The sequence below is a fragment of the Sceloporus undulatus genome, chromosome 1 (genome assembly GCF_019175285.1).
Source record: "Sceloporus undulatus isolate JIND9_A2432 ecotype Alabama chromosome 1, SceUnd_v1.1, whole genome shotgun sequence".
NCBI classification, from domain to species: Eukaryota; Metazoa; Chordata; class Lepidosauria; order Squamata; family Phrynosomatidae; genus Sceloporus; species Sceloporus undulatus.
Genome location: NC_056522.1, coordinates 187,725,815 through 187,743,612, shown reverse-complemented (window position 1 = coordinate 187,743,612; position 17,798 = coordinate 187,725,815). Strand labels below are relative to the sequence as shown.

The 17,798-nt window shown below is 38.6% G+C and overlaps 1 protein-coding gene across 1 annotated transcript in view; it reads left to right on the top strand.

Annotated features, from left to right (window-relative positions):
- Positions 1-17,798, top strand: part of PARD3B (par-3 family cell polarity regulator beta) — a 313,146-nt gene that overhangs the window by 235,612 nt on the left and 59,736 nt on the right. Inside the window, exons 13-15 of the mRNA XM_042474689.1 lie at positions 2,027-2,159; positions 11,659-11,755; positions 14,194-14,312. Coding sequence (XP_042330623.1) covers positions 2,027-2,159; positions 11,659-11,755; positions 14,194-14,312 — 349 coding nt within the window. The remainder of the gene's footprint in view (positions 1-2,026; positions 2,160-11,658; positions 11,756-14,193; positions 14,313-17,798) is intronic.

Genomic DNA, 17,798 nt, shown 5'->3' with positions numbered 1-17,798 from the left:
TGGGTATCATCTGGGGCTGTGCCGAGTATTCTCTAGTTTCTGTTTTCTGGCCCAAATACTATTTTTCTTTGACTAGAAATAGAATAGAAATACTACAGTCCATTGTAGTTCTCCCTGGACTCTAATGCTTTTTCTTCCCTTTGTGATTCTTTTCTCTCTTGAATTAGTTACTCAGGTGATCATAGCTAATCAGAAATCACTCACTGAGTAAGGTTATGACACAATGTTACATAGCCTGTCAGATGGTGTTACTGAAAGCAAGAGAGTCAATTGGGATTAAGGAATGCCCACTCTCACACCCCACAAAAATCAGGAAAGCATAAACTTGTTGCTGAAAACATTTTGTGAGGTTATGTCCCCTCCTCTACTTATAGCTCCATTCATAAGGCCTGCTGGATAGTCCCAACTAGAATAAATCCACTGAATCAATTGTTGAATCAACACACAGGTAAATTCCATTGATTCAGTGACCTGCATTAGTTCGGAATTGGCAACAGATTTCAGGACATAGGGTGCAAAATAATTCTGGGAAGCAACTAACTGTGGCTCATCTCAGTGTTCACCATGGATGTGATTTTTATAGTGTCACTCAGAACAATAGTGCACAATGAATGGAATTGCACCATTCATTCTGATGGACATTCTCGGCCAGAAAAATGATGGCTATCAGGAGATCAGTTGCAATGAAAGAAGCATCAGAGAAGATGGGTGAAAAAGAAAAGCCAATTTCTTCCATTTCCTACCTCCAGCATAACCTTCTCTGGTCTAAATTCAAGATGAAAACTAACAGCTCTGGTAGAACTGGAAGCAGTTTTGACACAAATGTGAAATGAACACTGTATAAATTATGCACAAATTGAGTGCTATTTGCAGTAGGAGAGGTGATAGTTTAAGGAAGCATGAGGGCAAAGCAGACGAGGCAGAAGGAGCGGCCAGAAACCGTTCCTACCCCAATTGGCCTGGGACTGCTGCGGGACTGCAACAACCAGATGTCAGCCTCTGGTGCAGCCTCTGAGCAATCCAGATCATGTGCACACCCCGCCCCCAAATCGGCCTGATGGTAGCCATCTGTTTGAGGCCTTGGTTAGTCAAATTGAAACTTAATCCAGATAAGACAAAGCTTTTGCTGGTCATCTTTGTTTCATCATTACTGTTGTTTGAGGAGGAGGAGGAGGGTATATTATCTACTGAGAAGTATGCCCCATCGAGTTAAAGGCTTACTCTCACATAAATGAATTAAGAAATACTGCATCCAAGGTCCTGTCTGCGCTGGCCAGGATACTCTGAGGACACTCAGAGTGTCCTGGCCCCTAAACTGCCCTGACCTCACCTAGTTACTTCAAGCTCTCCATTCTGATGCCAAGCAGCTGTTTGCTTGTGTGTCCCACTGTACCACTTGGTGTGGCAGTGGTGAGTCTCTCACTTCTCAGATCAGAATGAGGCACATGGCTGGGCACCATATTTTGACCTCAGAGCTAGCAACTCATCACTGCCACTGGCACAGCGGGACACATTTTAAACAGCTGCCTAGAGTTGGAATGGAGGGCTTCAGAACAAGCAAATGGAAAGTTAATCCAGATAAGACACTCTTTTAAGAGGGATATACCCCAGTGTTGGTGCTGAATGGGCTGGACATCGGCTGGACTGTTCATGCCAGACTTGGGGATTGGGCCCTGTGTCACTGGAACTCGCCACTGAGAGGATAGGAGAGGCTGCTTTATTTGACCTATGCAGACAGTGCCCAATGCAGTACTAAATTTGCTTTCCTTTTGCTAGCAGACAGACACTTTTCACCAAACAGACTTCATATCTAAGATATAATTTGATAAATGCTGCCATCTCATTTTTTGAAATGTTTTCTTATTTGATGAGTTTGAAGTAGTAATTATAACATTGTTATTTTCATATTATTTTACTGTTAATGATATGAATACTTTTTTGTGAAAAGATGGAATATAAATTTAATAACTTAAGAAATGATTAAGTATTTTTATACCAGTAAAGTGTGGATTTGGTTTTCTTTTAGGAGCACACAGAGCCTGTTGCACCATTTCCAAAACTGGACATGGATGGGAATATTAATTTTACAAGCATTCCAAGGTGTAGTGATGCTGCTATGCACTGTTTTGTCACATATTGCCCCCAGGAGAGGTTGAAAGGTGAGTGCTATGCATCCTACTTTAAGTTTTGCTTTTAACAACTTCTTCTTCTTCTTTGTTGTATTGTTTTCAGGATCTCACATCAACTCAGAAGGCAGTTAATTAGAGTAAGTGCAGAGTTTGTAAGACATGAAGATTTCAGGGAAGGTGGGAAAAGCTGACTCAGATTCCATGAATTAGATTCTTGGCAAACTTTCCAAGTTTAAGTGACAGTTCCTAGTTTGCTGCCCCAACACTTAAGACTGGATATAAAACAGATTGTAGAGTTTGTTTCCTACAGGTCTTAAATGATTCCATTGTTCTTAAATACACTTGTTTTTATTGTTTTATGGATGTATGTTTAGTTCTTTGTTTCTAAATTGTATTTTGTGTCTATTACTATTTATGGGAATAGATTATGTAAAAAAAAAACCTTAAAATTATTTAAATTGTAACAAGACTTTTAAACTATCTGAAAAAATAAATGAGTTTGTAGGCCACACTTATGCATAGTTAGATTAATTAGATTAACTTTCTTCACTGTCCAGCTCTCACATAGTGATGGGAAATATAATGGTATGGATAATCCCAACTTTAGTGTTTGGTTGTATATCTGTGCACTTCAGGATCTTGTCTAGTTCTTTCCGAGTTCCCTATTACTTCCCCTCATTAGTAATAACTATTTAACTTTACATGTGGCTAGACTCTTCTAGTACAGAGGAAGAGATCCAGGCATGGGGTTTAAAACAGGTGAGCTAAGTGAAACTCCCTGCATCCTCCACCATGGGCTGTGCTGACCAGGCCTATTGTTAGGGGCACTCCAGCAACATCTGAAAGGCTATATTTTGCTCTCCACAGTGTAACTTTGAAGGAAAAGAATCTATATTGACATTAACTACAAATTATTGGCAAAAAATAAGACATTATACAGTGATCCTGTGCCATATGCAGGCTACATTTCTGCGTGGGAGAATCTAGTGAATGGTGCGCGCACCCATGGTGTGCACCTCATGGCATCGCATGCATGCACCCCATTATTTTCAATAGGGTGTGAGCATACCCGATTTTTCCCCTTACACAGGGTGGGTGGTCTGGAATGGATCCCACACATAAGGGAAGGGAGCACTGTATTGCTTGCTAGTAGTGCCTTATTTTTTAATTATCTCCCCAATAGAACTCTTTAACATATAGAAAGATTGGTGAAAAATTTTCAAAGTTTTAAGAGATGAAGAATTATTTATTTATTTATTTATTTATTTATTTATATAGTGCTGTAGATTTGCACAGCGCTGTACATAAAACAATAAATATAAAAAGAAACAATCCTTGTTACTACTAACACACACACAAAACCTGAGCATGAATGTTGTTGCAGTTATAATGATGAAAGACAACATCCCTGGACATTGTTGCTAAGAGCAACAACAGCAAAAAGCAGGAAACAATACATTATTTCCAAAATGTGAAAGATTATCAGTCAGCCTCAGCTTTGCCATATGGGTTACTGTAGCAGGGATGCTGAGGTTGTGGGAAACCCACCGTGGTCCACAACAAACCTGGGCAGCAGAAGGGTGCTCTTTAGTGTATGTATTAGGGAAAGCTAACCTTTCTAGATGTATGAATGAGCTGATATGTAATGCAGGCAGGCTTAAGCCTTCAGAGGACAATATTGTTTTGTTAATTTGAATACTGTTTCATACTTAATAAAGCTGTGCATACTAATATGTGGTGGCCTGAGTGATGGAGGAACACACAGAAGTGGAGATCAAACCCAGCAAGGAAGCAGGTCCTGCAAGAGGTACCTCACCTAAGAGAGGACAGTTGGGAAGTAAACAAGGTTTTCCATTCCTACTGTACAAAAAGATTAAGGGTGGCTTAAAGGACTCCCAGTTCCCCCTGGCCTGAGAACGGGCCACCTGGTAAAATAATTCAGTCAAAGAAAAAACAACAGCTTCTGCCATGCTGTGTTATATAAGTGTTTTTTTCTTAGCAGAAATCCTCATTGCTTGGATAGCTGTTCCACACTGAAGAAATAAAGGAGATTGACACACCTTTAAATGTCATGGCTCCATCCTGTGGAATCCTGGGATTTGTAGTTTGGTGAGGCATTCAGCCTGGTCTGTCAGAGAGTTCTGGTGCTTCACCATACTACAAATTCCATAGGGTAGAGAAATGGTAAAGTGGCATCAAAACTGCTTTATTTCTGTGGATACACTCCTTGTGGAAGAGCACTGTGTGAGACCTCACAGAGTACTCCCTGTTCTTGGCATGTTGTTTACAGAAGCTGGCGGGGGAGAAGAGTGATCACCTCCCATTTCTCATTCCCCCCATCATCTTCCTTTGCCACCCTCTCACGTTTTCTCTTAGGGTCCTCCAATCCTTAGGAGCAGGTTTTCAGGAGGCTGCAGCTGGGAGGGAAATTGGTATCAGTTGTATATTCTCGCCTCTGCTGTGTGATTGACACAAAGCTTGGAAAATGAGTTACAGTACAAGAAATATAGTTCCCTGTAGCGAGTTACTTGAGAGGGGGAGCAATGAAGATTTAATGAAGTTGCATTTCAAAAGTAATATGATGAGTGAGAATGAAATTACTCAAATGAAGCTGTGAGGTTACATTTTCTAGTCACTTTTAAAAGCCATTTTTAAATGACTGGATTTTCTACATAAATTTTTATGACATTATTTTATCAGACAACAGTGCTCTTTTAAAAAGAAAAATGATAGGGGATGGGGAGCAGTACAATGAGCAGTAATTCAAAAGTAGAGTGAGTAACCACAATAAATTATAGTGGGCCCGTCGAATTGGCAGGCATGCCATCTGCAGATAGAAAGTTCCACAGATTGTCCCACCCCACATTAGCCAATGGCGGCCCAATGGCGGCCCACACCCATAGACATGCTGACACAGGTACATGCGCACACATCGCTGCCCACTGATTAATATAGACTTGAGTGCCCACTGTTTTTTCCATTTGCAAGGTGGAGGGACAGAACCAAACCCTTGTGACTGGGAAGGGCCCCTTATTTATCAAATACATAAAGTAATAAGAATGAATTACTTTTAAAAATAATTTTTGAAGTTCTGGAATTTCAGATAGATCACAGAAGATTTTTGATTCCCAATTATTTAATTTGGTAACTTCTTCATATGTATTTATTTCTGTGTTTACCTATTTTAGCTAGCAAAGAAAACATGGGGTGGTGAAACAGAAATTTATATTTCTGTGTGCATATTGAAAGGACTATGAGCTTATTTTTGGTGCTGAGTATGCATTGCTGGGCTGAGATACACTCAACAATGCCCTCTGACTTACTTTTACCTATATGTCTTCCCATTTTAATTTACATGACATAAGAGTCTTTTTTGTGGGTATGCTTTATATTTATCTCTATTATTTTTAAAATGTATTTTCAACTGTTTTAAATGTTTTATAAGGCTTGTTTATTTTTTAAAGAAAGCCTTTATACTATGCATTGCTTTAACTGCACTGCATTTTGTTTTAATGTACACTGTAAGTGGTAGCAGGTCTCATATTGGGAGAAAGATGGGACACACATTTAAAAAGTGCATGGTGCTCCATGGATGCAGCAGGAGAAGCTATACAAACCATATACTTTCCATCCTGGTTTGTTTATTGTGGTGTTGAGACTGGCAGGAGCTAGAATTCTGGCTTGTGTCTCCTTTGACAAATCAGAGAAATAATCCATTGTTTGATGTAGAGTTATTTCTTTTACTTGTAAGGGGAAAGACAAATTGCAAATAGAATTTCTTGATAAGCAAATAACAGATGGAAGATTCCTTTAACCATTTTTTCTTGTACTTATCATAACATCCCAATCATTCCCAGTTGTTTAACAAGTTAAGTGGGAGAAGCTGGAATTCTCAATACAAAATTTAAATGTTTCTGCAGAGCTTAGGAGCAGAAACCACTATGCGAAGGTTTAAAGTTTTAATCACTGTAAAACAATCTCAATGAAATTATTCTATCACATAAGTCTTCAGTTGTCTCTTCTTGTTCTTGATTTTGTAAGGTGCTTAGAGTATCAAATGCTGCTGGCATTTTTAAGTGTTAGCAGATACTAACCTATGTGTTGATGATGGGGGGAAGTAATTTTGTTTCCTGTTTTCACTGTTTGATAGATGCTACACAACAGAAATTTAAAAACATGCGTCCTAATTTTCCTCACCTTCCTTCCAAAAAAGACACTCAAACTAGCTAGTGTTTAACAATGATAATGAAAATGTAAATAAAAGAGATGAAGAAGACAAAACACCAGAAAACAAAATAGTCAAGACAGAAATAGCACGATGTGTGAGATTAAAATTCAGATTCATGTAGCTGGGGAAAAAACTGAAAATTATCAACCAAATTATTATTACTGCTGTGTGAACAAATATATTCTTGGAATGATGCACCCTCCCCATATGCCAGCCTGATCCCAAATCACGTTGTTATACACTTTTGGGTCCGTCCTCCCACTCTTGTTATACATTCTAAGATCATGATGTGTAAATAGCACAGTGATGGTCCCTCTCGTTGAATATGTAGCTTTCACTAAATAGAAATAACAGACCTAGACAAAGTATTGGGTTTATAACAAAGGACTGTGAGAAGTAAGAATGAAAGCACAAAAAAGATGGTTTGGCAAGGGGAAGCAAGGAAGTAGTGGACATCCTTTGAAAAGGACAAATGATAAATTGTTAATCAATAGGGGCGGGACACTACAGAGTAGAAGAGACGATTTAGATGGGATATAGGTGGTTCAGAAGGCAGATTATAAGATCAGACAATATAAAGTGAGAGAAGGCAAACTTTTTTTGTCATGGTGTTAGGAAGAAAAAATAATTCAGTGTGTCCACGTCATATGCGGCTGCGCCTTATGTGACTTCTAGCATATGATGGAAACCGCATTGGAAGGAATAATAGAATAATAGAATCATAGAGTTGGAAGAGACCGCAAGGGCTATCCAGTCCTACCCCCTGCCATGCAGGAAATCGAAATCAAAGGAGCAGAGCCATATGATGGAAAAGGCAATGGCGCACATGCCCATGGTGCGTGTGCTTCTACTGGTCATGGACCACCACAAGCACAAGCCCCATTCACTTGAATGGGGCTTGAGCATCCCCATTTTTCCCTTATGCGGGGGTGGGGGTGGTCCGGAACAGATCCTCCACATAATGGAAGGGACAACTGTAATCCCAAAATACTTGGCTACTTGAAACCTTATAGGTTTCATAGGACCTAGTCAGATGGGCAAGATACCACAGCCAAGCCCCATGATATCCTGCCTATGGTGTTGAACCAGGTCAGTGCCCAAGTTGTTCACCCCTTACCTGCTGCTGCTGTCGCATCCTCTTTGAAGGTCCCCACCATGGCATGTCTGGTTACACTAGGTTACAGCAGGCACTCCCTTCCAACATCACAGATTGCAATGGAAGTCTTCAGAGTGGATGTGATAACAGTGACAGGTAAGAGGCACATGGACCTGTGAGATCTGCCTGCTTTCACAGTAGAGTTTCAGAGAAACTCAACTACAAACAGCCTCTCATTTTAGACCAGCTTAAGGGCTTTTGGGGCCAGGATGAAGCCAAATCACCAGATCCACATCTGGTCTGCCTGATCCTGGCCTGCAGCTAATATCCAGGACATGATGCAAGACCATGGGGAACATGGACTTTTTGACCCATGTATATAGCCCCTTAATTGCATTATAAAATAGAATTATGGCAGTAACTTCAGTATTAGGCATTATGGCCTAGCAGTATTAGTTTGGATCACGCCATACACAATAGGAAGCAGAAATATTTCATTGTTGTCCTCCTTTTGTGTTCTATAAATGTCCACCAACTTTTGTAAATCTCTACCAGCTCATTTGGGAATCTTGAAAGAAAATTTCTAATATTCTTGTAAGAAGTTAAGAGACATTTTAATATATATATATATATATATATATATATATATATATATATATATATAATGCTTTAAAATCCAATACTGAAATGCCAGCATTCAGTCTATTTTTGTATGAATAATCTAATACTTGCCACCCAGAGGTCCTCAGTTTGTTCCTCTGCCAAGATGTTGTGCAGAGACAGCATTTTTTAAAGTACAACCTCTTCAAAGAAATCTTACTTTCAGTGCCAGCAATTTCACATTTCTGTTGCTGAAAGATTACTGGAATCTGCCTCATCAGAAGATTTCTAACTTCCCTCAGAATTATAAAGCTACTGGAGAACTTGCTGTCATTTCTGTGACAAAGAAGCAGGTCTTTGTTCTAATGGTAGCCTTAAGAAATGGCTCCATATAGTGAATCTTAAATGAAATGTAGGCACCTACAGTTGGAAGTGTTACTTCATTTTAGGGCAATCAATGAAATTAAGAATTCTGGTTTATTAATCATGTCTTCCTTATCCAATTAATTAGTTGATTACATTTACATTATGTACATGTATATAATTTAATTGCAGATGTCTTCTTGGAACTTTTGAGGTAGATATAAGAGAAGATAGAATTTGCCTTTTAAAAAAAACACAGTGCCACTCATTCTAGAATAAAGAGCTATTTTTACTATACAAGAGGGCCCTATCATGAAATTTTGCACCATGGAGTACTTCTGTGCTCAATTCCAGTCTATTTCATCTTCTCCCCACCCACCTCTTCAGCCATATTACTTTTTCTCTCTCCTCCATTCCACCTTTTCTGTCCATTGTCTGTCCTTACCGGCCTGTTTTGGTTCTTCTGCCTGTCTGCTATTGGGTTTTGTGTTTTTAAACTGTATTTGTAGAGTTCAATCCAAATTACATTCAGTTACTTAATTTCTTCATTGAAGAAATCAGAAAACTAAAAATGTGGAAAGATAGCCATGAAAGAACTAGGTAAGAGCCTCAATTGTAGAGACCTAACATTAAATACCAAAGTCAGAATCATTCAGGCCATAGTATTTCTGATTTCTTTGGACATACGAATAGGCAACAGGACTCACTGGAAAAGATGATAATACTGGGAAAATGGAAAGTTATAGGAAAAGAGGAAGACTGCAACACAGATGGATAGACTGAGTAAAGAAAGCAATGGCCCCAAGTCTGCAAGACCTAAGAAGTAGTGTTCATGATTGGGGTTATTGGAGGTCTCTCGTTCATTAGGTTGCCATATGTTGAAACCAATGTGAAACCATCATCAACATTTTTAATTATTTGTATGTTTAAATCAGGGGATGGTTCTTTATACCCTTTCTTGTCAGCCTCACAGTCACATCATGGATTTTTGCCCTAGGGAGGCAACACACCTCCTGAGACATCATGTCAGACCCACAGCCTGAGACTGCAGCTTTATAGGAAAGCTATTTGCTGTTAGCTCCTTCCCAGTCAAGTCTCTGACTCTCACCCTCTGACCAAGATCGCCACCTCCGTGGCACCAAATGCTCAGGAAGGTACCTGGGACTACACTCAATGGAACAATAGGGTGCTTAAAAACACACACAATCACACCTCCAATCAGCTCACTCAAACAATCAGCCTTGTCCCAACAGACAAAAGATCCCCAAACAACAAGAGAACAATAGACACTACTGGTCACACAGTCAAGCTTCCACTAGACTCCAAATACACCAACCAGCCTTTCCCCAACTAACCCTCCTTTGTGACCCAACAAACTCTCCCCCCAAAAAATTTGTGGGTTTTTCAGGCTATGTGACCATGTTCTAGAAGAGTTTATTCACCAGCATCTGTGGCTGGCATCTTCAGAGAATGCTGAAAATGTCAGCCATAGATGCTGGTGAAACATCAGGAATAAACTCTTCAAGAACATGGTCACATAGCCCGAAATACCCACAAAAATCTATGGATGTCAGTCATGAAAGCCTTCATCTCCCAAAAGACTCTCTGAGGCTGGGGAGGTTTAACCTCACAGAACCCCAGGCTCACCTTCTGCTCTCTCTTCTTCCACACCTATGTAAAATATTCTTGTTTTCAAAGCTATGTCATTAAGCTCCAGAGCCTGAGACTACAGCTATCAAGTAGTTGTTTACTACTTGATCTTTTTGAAACAAGAATACTTGTTTATCTAGAACAAATCATCTCACTTTCAGATCACTTTAGTCCCAATCAAACTACCGAATTATAAGTAACAAATCACAGATAAAATGTTATCTCAAGATAAGAAGTCATATAAGTAATCTCTATGAAATAAAGGGTTGGGTTTAGCAGTGTCCTGACTTACAATGGGTTACTTTTCCAGTACAACATTAGCTAAACAACCTAGCAAAAAGGAAAGGAAAGAGAAGGCTAGACTTTCTGGAGAGATGAAAGGACTGACAGAGGAGGTCAATGACTGGAGGATGGTATTGTGTGGATTCTTCATAAAAGTGAGGAAAGTAAAGTGAGAAAAGAATATGGCAATCGACCCTCTAGTGTGGAAACATGTCCAGCAGGATTCATTTGGCAGCACCTGCATCAAAGCGCTTTGTGGAAACTGAATTGATCCAATATATGCTTCATTGTCAGTGTTGTCATCCTCATACTGTGTTTGTGATGATTACAACTGTGCTTACTTAGTCTGTACAGATTGTTTAGAGCATGTTGGGGGGGAAATGGCCTTATCCTTCGTCCTAGAGAATAGCTAATCAAGGCCTTTCTTTGCCTCTTGGTCTTTTAAAAGCATGATAGCTGGGATCTATGCATGAGGCTTCAATATTATTTGAATATGCCCAGAAAGTTGGACTTGTAACAGCAACAGCTTATTCATGACACCAGTTCTGTGAAGGCAAAACTCAGTGATTAATTCATTAGTTGTATCTCATAGTTTTCCTGTTCTCTTGCAAGAGAGGGGAATTTAATTTAGGCAGTTGTTTTTGTGAGGGGAGAAATATGGAGGGTATTTTCAATATGGCAAGCTAAAATGCCTGCCAAGGCTCCAATGGGGATGTTACAGGAAACTCTTGGGCATGCTGTCATTTTGTGCTTGCTTCAGCTGCATTAGAGATGTATTCTTGTTTGTTAAATTTCTGTCTGGCCTTTCCTCAAGACAGAGGTGGGTAGATACAGGCCTAATGGCATTCTGTTTATGGAGCCCATAAAAATTTGAGGCTAACCTCAATTTGTAGATAAAGTACAGAACAGGTAAACAGCTCAGGCATGCAAGGATACAGTTGGTGTTACCACTATGTTTTATGCTTGAATGTTTTATTCAAGTCTCAGTTTACACATAAATTTTGTGTGGAGGGGGAGAATATCCATTGAAATTAATAAAACCAATATAGAACTTCACCATAAGGAGAATTTCAATGTGTTTATCTTTAATTATGCATGTGCAAATGGGAAAATCAGGCCTTTTGAAAATCCTAAGGGATATATTTTCTGCTTGGTGTAATTTTAATTCTAGTTTAGTTAGTTTGGAGATTTGTATAATTTCTCACTAGCTTCAAAAGACATGCAGGCATGCCAGTTCAGTTCTTGATCAGCAAATAGATGTAATGTATTTGCTGGTACCATAGTTTATTAATTTCCCCCCTTAATTTCAGAGCTTCATACATCTGAGAGTGGCATGGCTGAAAATGAAGTCCCACCCCCATTGCCTCCACATCCTAGTGATGAGCTGCTCACAGATTACAACCATAGGTTTGAAGATGTTTACTATTTATGATTTTATTTCTAGAATGCAATGTGTGTTAAAAATATTTTGCTTTATGGTGTTGAATTTGCAACAGAACATATTTATATATTGCTCAGACGTACAGCTTTCTTAATCTTTTAAGGCTAGTTATGACTATTGCTATAAGCGGATAGATATATGGTATAGCTGTGGGTTTAAAAAAAATCTAACTTGTATCCACAAGATTAGATTGTGATTAATTGTCATTCCCACTTTCATAGAGGAGGAGGGGTTTGAAGGAAAGTATACATATTATTGTTGTGTTGTTATTGTTGCTGTTGTCATTTTTTTTTTGGTTGAAAGTAGTGAAATTCTTTGTGGCATATTTTACCGATCATCAGGTTGTGACATATTCGTTATTTTTTAATATATATATATTTCTTTATTTGCATCCCTCAGTTCATTCACTTTGAGAGCTGAAAGTCATATCCAAATGAAAACAATAAAATACATAATGTTCAAAAAAAGACCTGAACAATGTTTTACACAGTAAAAGCAGGGATTAGTAATAAAAACAGCAATGACAATTATTTAAAGCTATGCTCAACAATGTTGTATTCATCAGCCATCGAAAGGAAAATAAAGTATAAAGCCTAACATCTCTGGGGAAAGTGTTTTACAACCAGCATCCAGCTACATAGAACACACACTCTTTTGAGTCCATATCAACTTCACCTTGTTGGGAAGTAAGGCATGAACTAGATGCTCAGATCATGAAAAGAAAGAAAAAACCACACAGGCTCACAAAAAAGAAGAAGATAATCTTTGACGTATCCTGACCCCACACTGTTTAGAACATTATAGATTAGAACATAGAAACAAGCTAGAACCCACTATAGCTGTTTCAAGACCACTGATTCATAATCATGCAAAATAACAGTGAAGCCACTACATTTTGGACATTGGAGCAACTGGAGTACAGTGGTTCCTCGGGATACGAAATACCCAGCTTACGAAATTTTCGGGATACGAAAAAATCCCATAGGGAATTATTGTTCCGGGTTACGAATGTTTTTTCGGGTTACGAAAAAACTTTTGGTGCTTTTCGGCGCTATTTTACACGGAATTGCGGCTTTTCCCCATTAGCGCCTATGGCAATTCGGCTTACGAAGGCTTTTCGGGTTACGAAAGCGGCCGCGGAACGAATTAATTTCGTAACCCGAGGCACCACTGTATTTCAAATATTCCTTGAAGTCAACCCCATGTGATCTAAATGTGAAGTGATCAAGACAATGGTGAAATCTACCTTCTCTTGTTGGAGTGCAGTGGGCACACCAACCCAAAATAGGCAAAAGCACTGCCAGCCTTCAATGCCACCTCACCATCTAGGAGCAGTATAACATGTAAAAACTGAGCATTAGTACAATCAGATACTCCATTGTTTACAGAAGATGTACTCAAAATCCCAGGCTGAAGCACCTAGTGACCAATAGGACACTCCGTCCTGCCTGGATCAAATGTCAGTTTGTTAATTATAACCAAGGATTTAACACAGGTTAAAAAGGAATAAAACTTTGAATTGTGATGCTATTACATGTTCAAAAATATTGCTTTTAAAAAGGCTATTAGAAGCTGATTGGTAGTGCTCTGGAGTGGATGGGGGGACAGTGAAGACTTCTGCATTGAAGTTGTTGCCACCAGTTGCTTTAGAGAAGCCAGAATGAGGCTGTCTTTCAAAGAGATGTTTATTTATTTAAACGTTTATATCCAACCCCATATCATGAGATCTCAGGGCAGCATGCAAGGCATTATCAATCTCCATCACCTACTTAGCTACCCTTCCTCTGACAGATCTTACAAGTCAGGAGAGACAAAATGCATGGAGATGGACTTAGTTCTCCAAGCAACCTTTGCACTACCTCAGGTTGAACAGGCTGCACTTAATTACATCCATGAAAACAGTCTGTATTCAGAGTGAAGTCCCAGTTGGTGTAGCACAGACAGCTGTTTATTATTTTCAGATTTAATCTGAAACTGACACAGATATATCTTGAAAGGTAAAACATTTCAGGAGCCTAGTCTTGATTTTGCTGCTTCTTTAGATATTCACTTTCTTTAACTATGGGGTGAGACATAGATTGCCGTAGCAGGTTTATTCACTTTACTTTAAAAAATGTGATAATGACACATGCATTTGATGGTAGCCTTCTTTTCATCTTTATCATGGTTGCAAAATAGACAGATGGTGAAAACCCATCTTCTTTTTCCTTTTTTCCCCTTTTTTTGCACCGTTAAGAGTTTCTCTAAATAAAATCAGAGTCAGTGCAAAGGATAGGTCAGAGAAGAAATGTGATTGACTGAAGAGGGCAAGATACATTTATACTGGATGAGGTTTAATTACTTCATTTGTTTTTCAGCTACTGCCTTTTCTTTTTCTTTTTTCTCATGTGCTTTCCTCCCACAGCTCAGTAGCAGATTCAGCAGCAGCATATTTACCAGATCAGCACATCAACTTTAGATCGTTGACACTGGCCAAGCAGCCGGAATCAATTAATCTGAAAGCATCCAAGAGCATGGATCTTGGTAAGAAGGAGTAGTGGGAACACAATAATAATCCTTTTTAGCCTCAGCATGTAGTTCATGATTTTGTTTCTCAAATGCATATTGTTTGGAAGTAAACTGTTAGAGCCAAACTAGGCAGAACTGGAAAAATCTGCCATTGTAGTACCATGTTTTATTTTGTTTTATTTTATATTAAAAAATGTCACGTGGATCTAGAGAACAAAATCTAGAGATTGTTTTTGAGGTCTTGAACTCGGTGCAGTGAAATCACATTTTACACATGGAGCATTTTGCTTATTTCAGTGAAGTACAAAAGTAACACCTTAAATAGAAATACTTCCTTGTTGACAATAAGAAATAATAAAGTTGAGAAGTTCTTGGCTGACTTTTACAGACATTTGATTGGTGGTACCATTGTGCCTCGCTAACAGAGCTCTGCAGAATGTATTGAAGTGTGGTTGAAAATAGTTTCCACACTGTAAGCACAGCATATAACAATTTCATCTGAAATTGCTTTCTGTGGAGAAAGGTAGCAGATCTTTTGAACACAGTTACTATGGGTTGCAGGTGGATATTTCAGCTTGGGCTTGTGTTTTATCATCAGCTGTAGAAATCTTTTTGACAATCAGGCTATGTTCAGTGCCATTGTGCTCTTCAGACCTGTCTGTACTATCAGGGTTTGATGCGTCATACATGTTTTGGACAGAACCACAGTTCATAGTCATTGTCAACACTGCATGGGCTTAGCTTTTTGGAAATGAAATTTGTGGTTAAGGTTTTCAGATGGTTTTAAGACAAAAATGATGATTTTGAGACATTAAAGTAGAGCAGTGCAGTACTATAACTGTATCTCATTGTTCCTTACCTCTCCATCTCTCAACTCATGTTGGCAGTAGATCTTTTTTAGATATTGCAACACTGTTGGTTCACCTCTCCAGAGAACATGTTAATGTCAAAAGGAAGCACACATCTGAAAACACAATTCCTGGGTCCCTGTGTGCATGTTCAGTTGAAAAGAAGTCACCTTCACACACTATATCATTTGTTGCATAGATGAAATGAATCTTATGAACGGAAGGGACTCAGCTTTCCCATAATGTGCAAAAATGCCAGTCAATATTGATTCTACTGTTTTCTCTCTGGGTATATAAAGAGGAAGCTGCAGAACCTTTTCAACTCTGGGAGCTGGATTTAACTTTCTCAAGCTACACATTTCCTTTGCATGTCACAGGTTTTTAAACCTCAAGGGAAAGCATTTGGGGTCTTCCTCCTTGTACATGTTTGAAAACGTTGTGCCCACTTTTGGGGAGAGTTTGGATTCCTCCATTGTTGTCATCCCAGGGCTTTGTAGCTTTGGTAGTTGACTTGTAGCCTTAAACTTGTGTAATAAAAGAAAGTGGTCTTTAATTACAAAGAAAAGAAAATACATGCAATTTTGCCATGTTGCTGAATGTTGCAAGAATGTTATACTATAAAGTGTAAAAACATAAGAACTGGTTCCTTGAGAGTAATCTTAAAGTTACAAGTTGTGAAAGTTATTGCGTTATTAAAGAATTCTTTTTTTAAAAAATGTGAAGAAAATACCTGAATTGTGTCAAACTAGACAGCCTAAACTACTTACCTTTCTACATTTCACCATGAGATCCTCTGAGGATTTGGATAGGAAGGCCTAGCCCAACACTGTCCACGTAACTGCTTGTTTTCCAACAGTTATTCCCCTTGCTTGTCTGTTCCGCCAGTTTTGTGGAGGCATTTCCCGTTCTTGAAATTCTGCCAGCTCTTACCTGTTCTACATCTAAGATACATCTCTCTTGCCGTAACACTTTGTGGACACTGAGCAGAGGGTTTTTCTTCTGATTGACTAGTTTAAGTGTCTTACCAAAAAATGTTATCCTCCTTTACTTCATTACATTGCCATGATTATGTAACAATAACAATATCCTGTCTTAAATTCAAACACTTGATGAAGACAGTTGTCTGCTTTACTTCATAATTCTTTACTTGCATGCTGCCCTGAGATTCTATGCTATATATGATGGGTTACTATCATCCTCATCACCACCACCACTATCATTATCTATTGCACATGACAGCTTTACAAAGTTTGGAATCAGTGGCTTATCAGTTCTAGCCATAGTATGAAGTGAGACCCAACCAATCTTGCACCTTCATAATTACTCGGCTTGAAATAATGATAATTTTAATAGAATATGAACTGGTAGGTAAAGGATTTGACAATACTGAATTACAAAGAAATATAGATGAAAAGATCTGAAACTTTTCCTGTCAAACCCAAGGATTTCCTTAAATTTTTCAGCCTTCAGCCGATCCTACCTATGGGTTTCAACTATTTTTGCCACAGTGTAGGGTTTAAAATCTTGTTTTTAGAGAAAGTAGATAACAGAGAACCTTAGGATTCCATACCAGTTGCTGAGTTGTGCCTTTGTTGAGAAGATGTATAGAATTTCAGCAGCCTTAACTGAGTAACTGAATGATGGACAATCTAGAGCAGTCAGCATCTCTGCAAACTAGGACATTCAAATTAAAAACAACAAGAACAAGGCATTTGCAGTTGATATAATTTTTGTTTCACCATTTTTCTGCTGAATTTTATGTATGCAAATGTTTATTTTGCAAAAGGGAGTTCTTCTCCCAGAAGCTTTAAAAGGGCAGGCTTCTGAGCATGGCAAGGTGGGGGATAAAAAGATATGTGTGGGTAAAAATATTCTCCTGACTAACAAAAATAGTTCTCTTCTAATGCTTTGAAGCTTGCTGACAGCACAAACCAGTTCATACGTTCAGTACTGGTGGCATAAATATCTCAGACATGAAGGAATGATACACAAAGTATCTGAATATATTTATATTGATAATTCAGTATTTTTATAGGCAAAGCCATATGCAAAATACATGTGCTCGCCATTCCTCATGAACACTAATTATTTATATACTAAGAATTTGTTTACACAAACTGTAGAGGTTATGTCTAAGAAAAAAATGGATTTTACCCATTCATACGTTGGTTAACTAATTGAAACGGATCTCTTACTCTCTGTAGTCCAGCAATAAAACAAATCAAAGTACTCATCTTGCAGAAATCATAGCGGTTTAACAATTATGAAGCTCCTTGAACAATGATTATTGGTTCTTAAATGCGATTATGAATTTGTGCCCTTCTATAATCAGATTGGGGGTCCAATATGCCTGATAATTTATGAAGATAGGAGCTCATGGGTACAATATCAAGTAGTAATGGCATTTAGAACAAGGGCAGTGTCTTCAAATTACTGATTAAATCTGCATCTGCATTGCAGGAATAATCCAGGTTGACACCACTTTAACCACTATGGCTCAGTTCTGTGGAATTCTGGGATTTGTAGCTTGTGGCACCAGAGCTCTTTGACAGAGAAAGCTAAATATCTCTCAAAACTACAAATGCCAGGATTCTATGGCACTGAGCCATGGTAGTTAAAGCAGTGTCAGACTGCATTATTTCTGCAGTGTAGA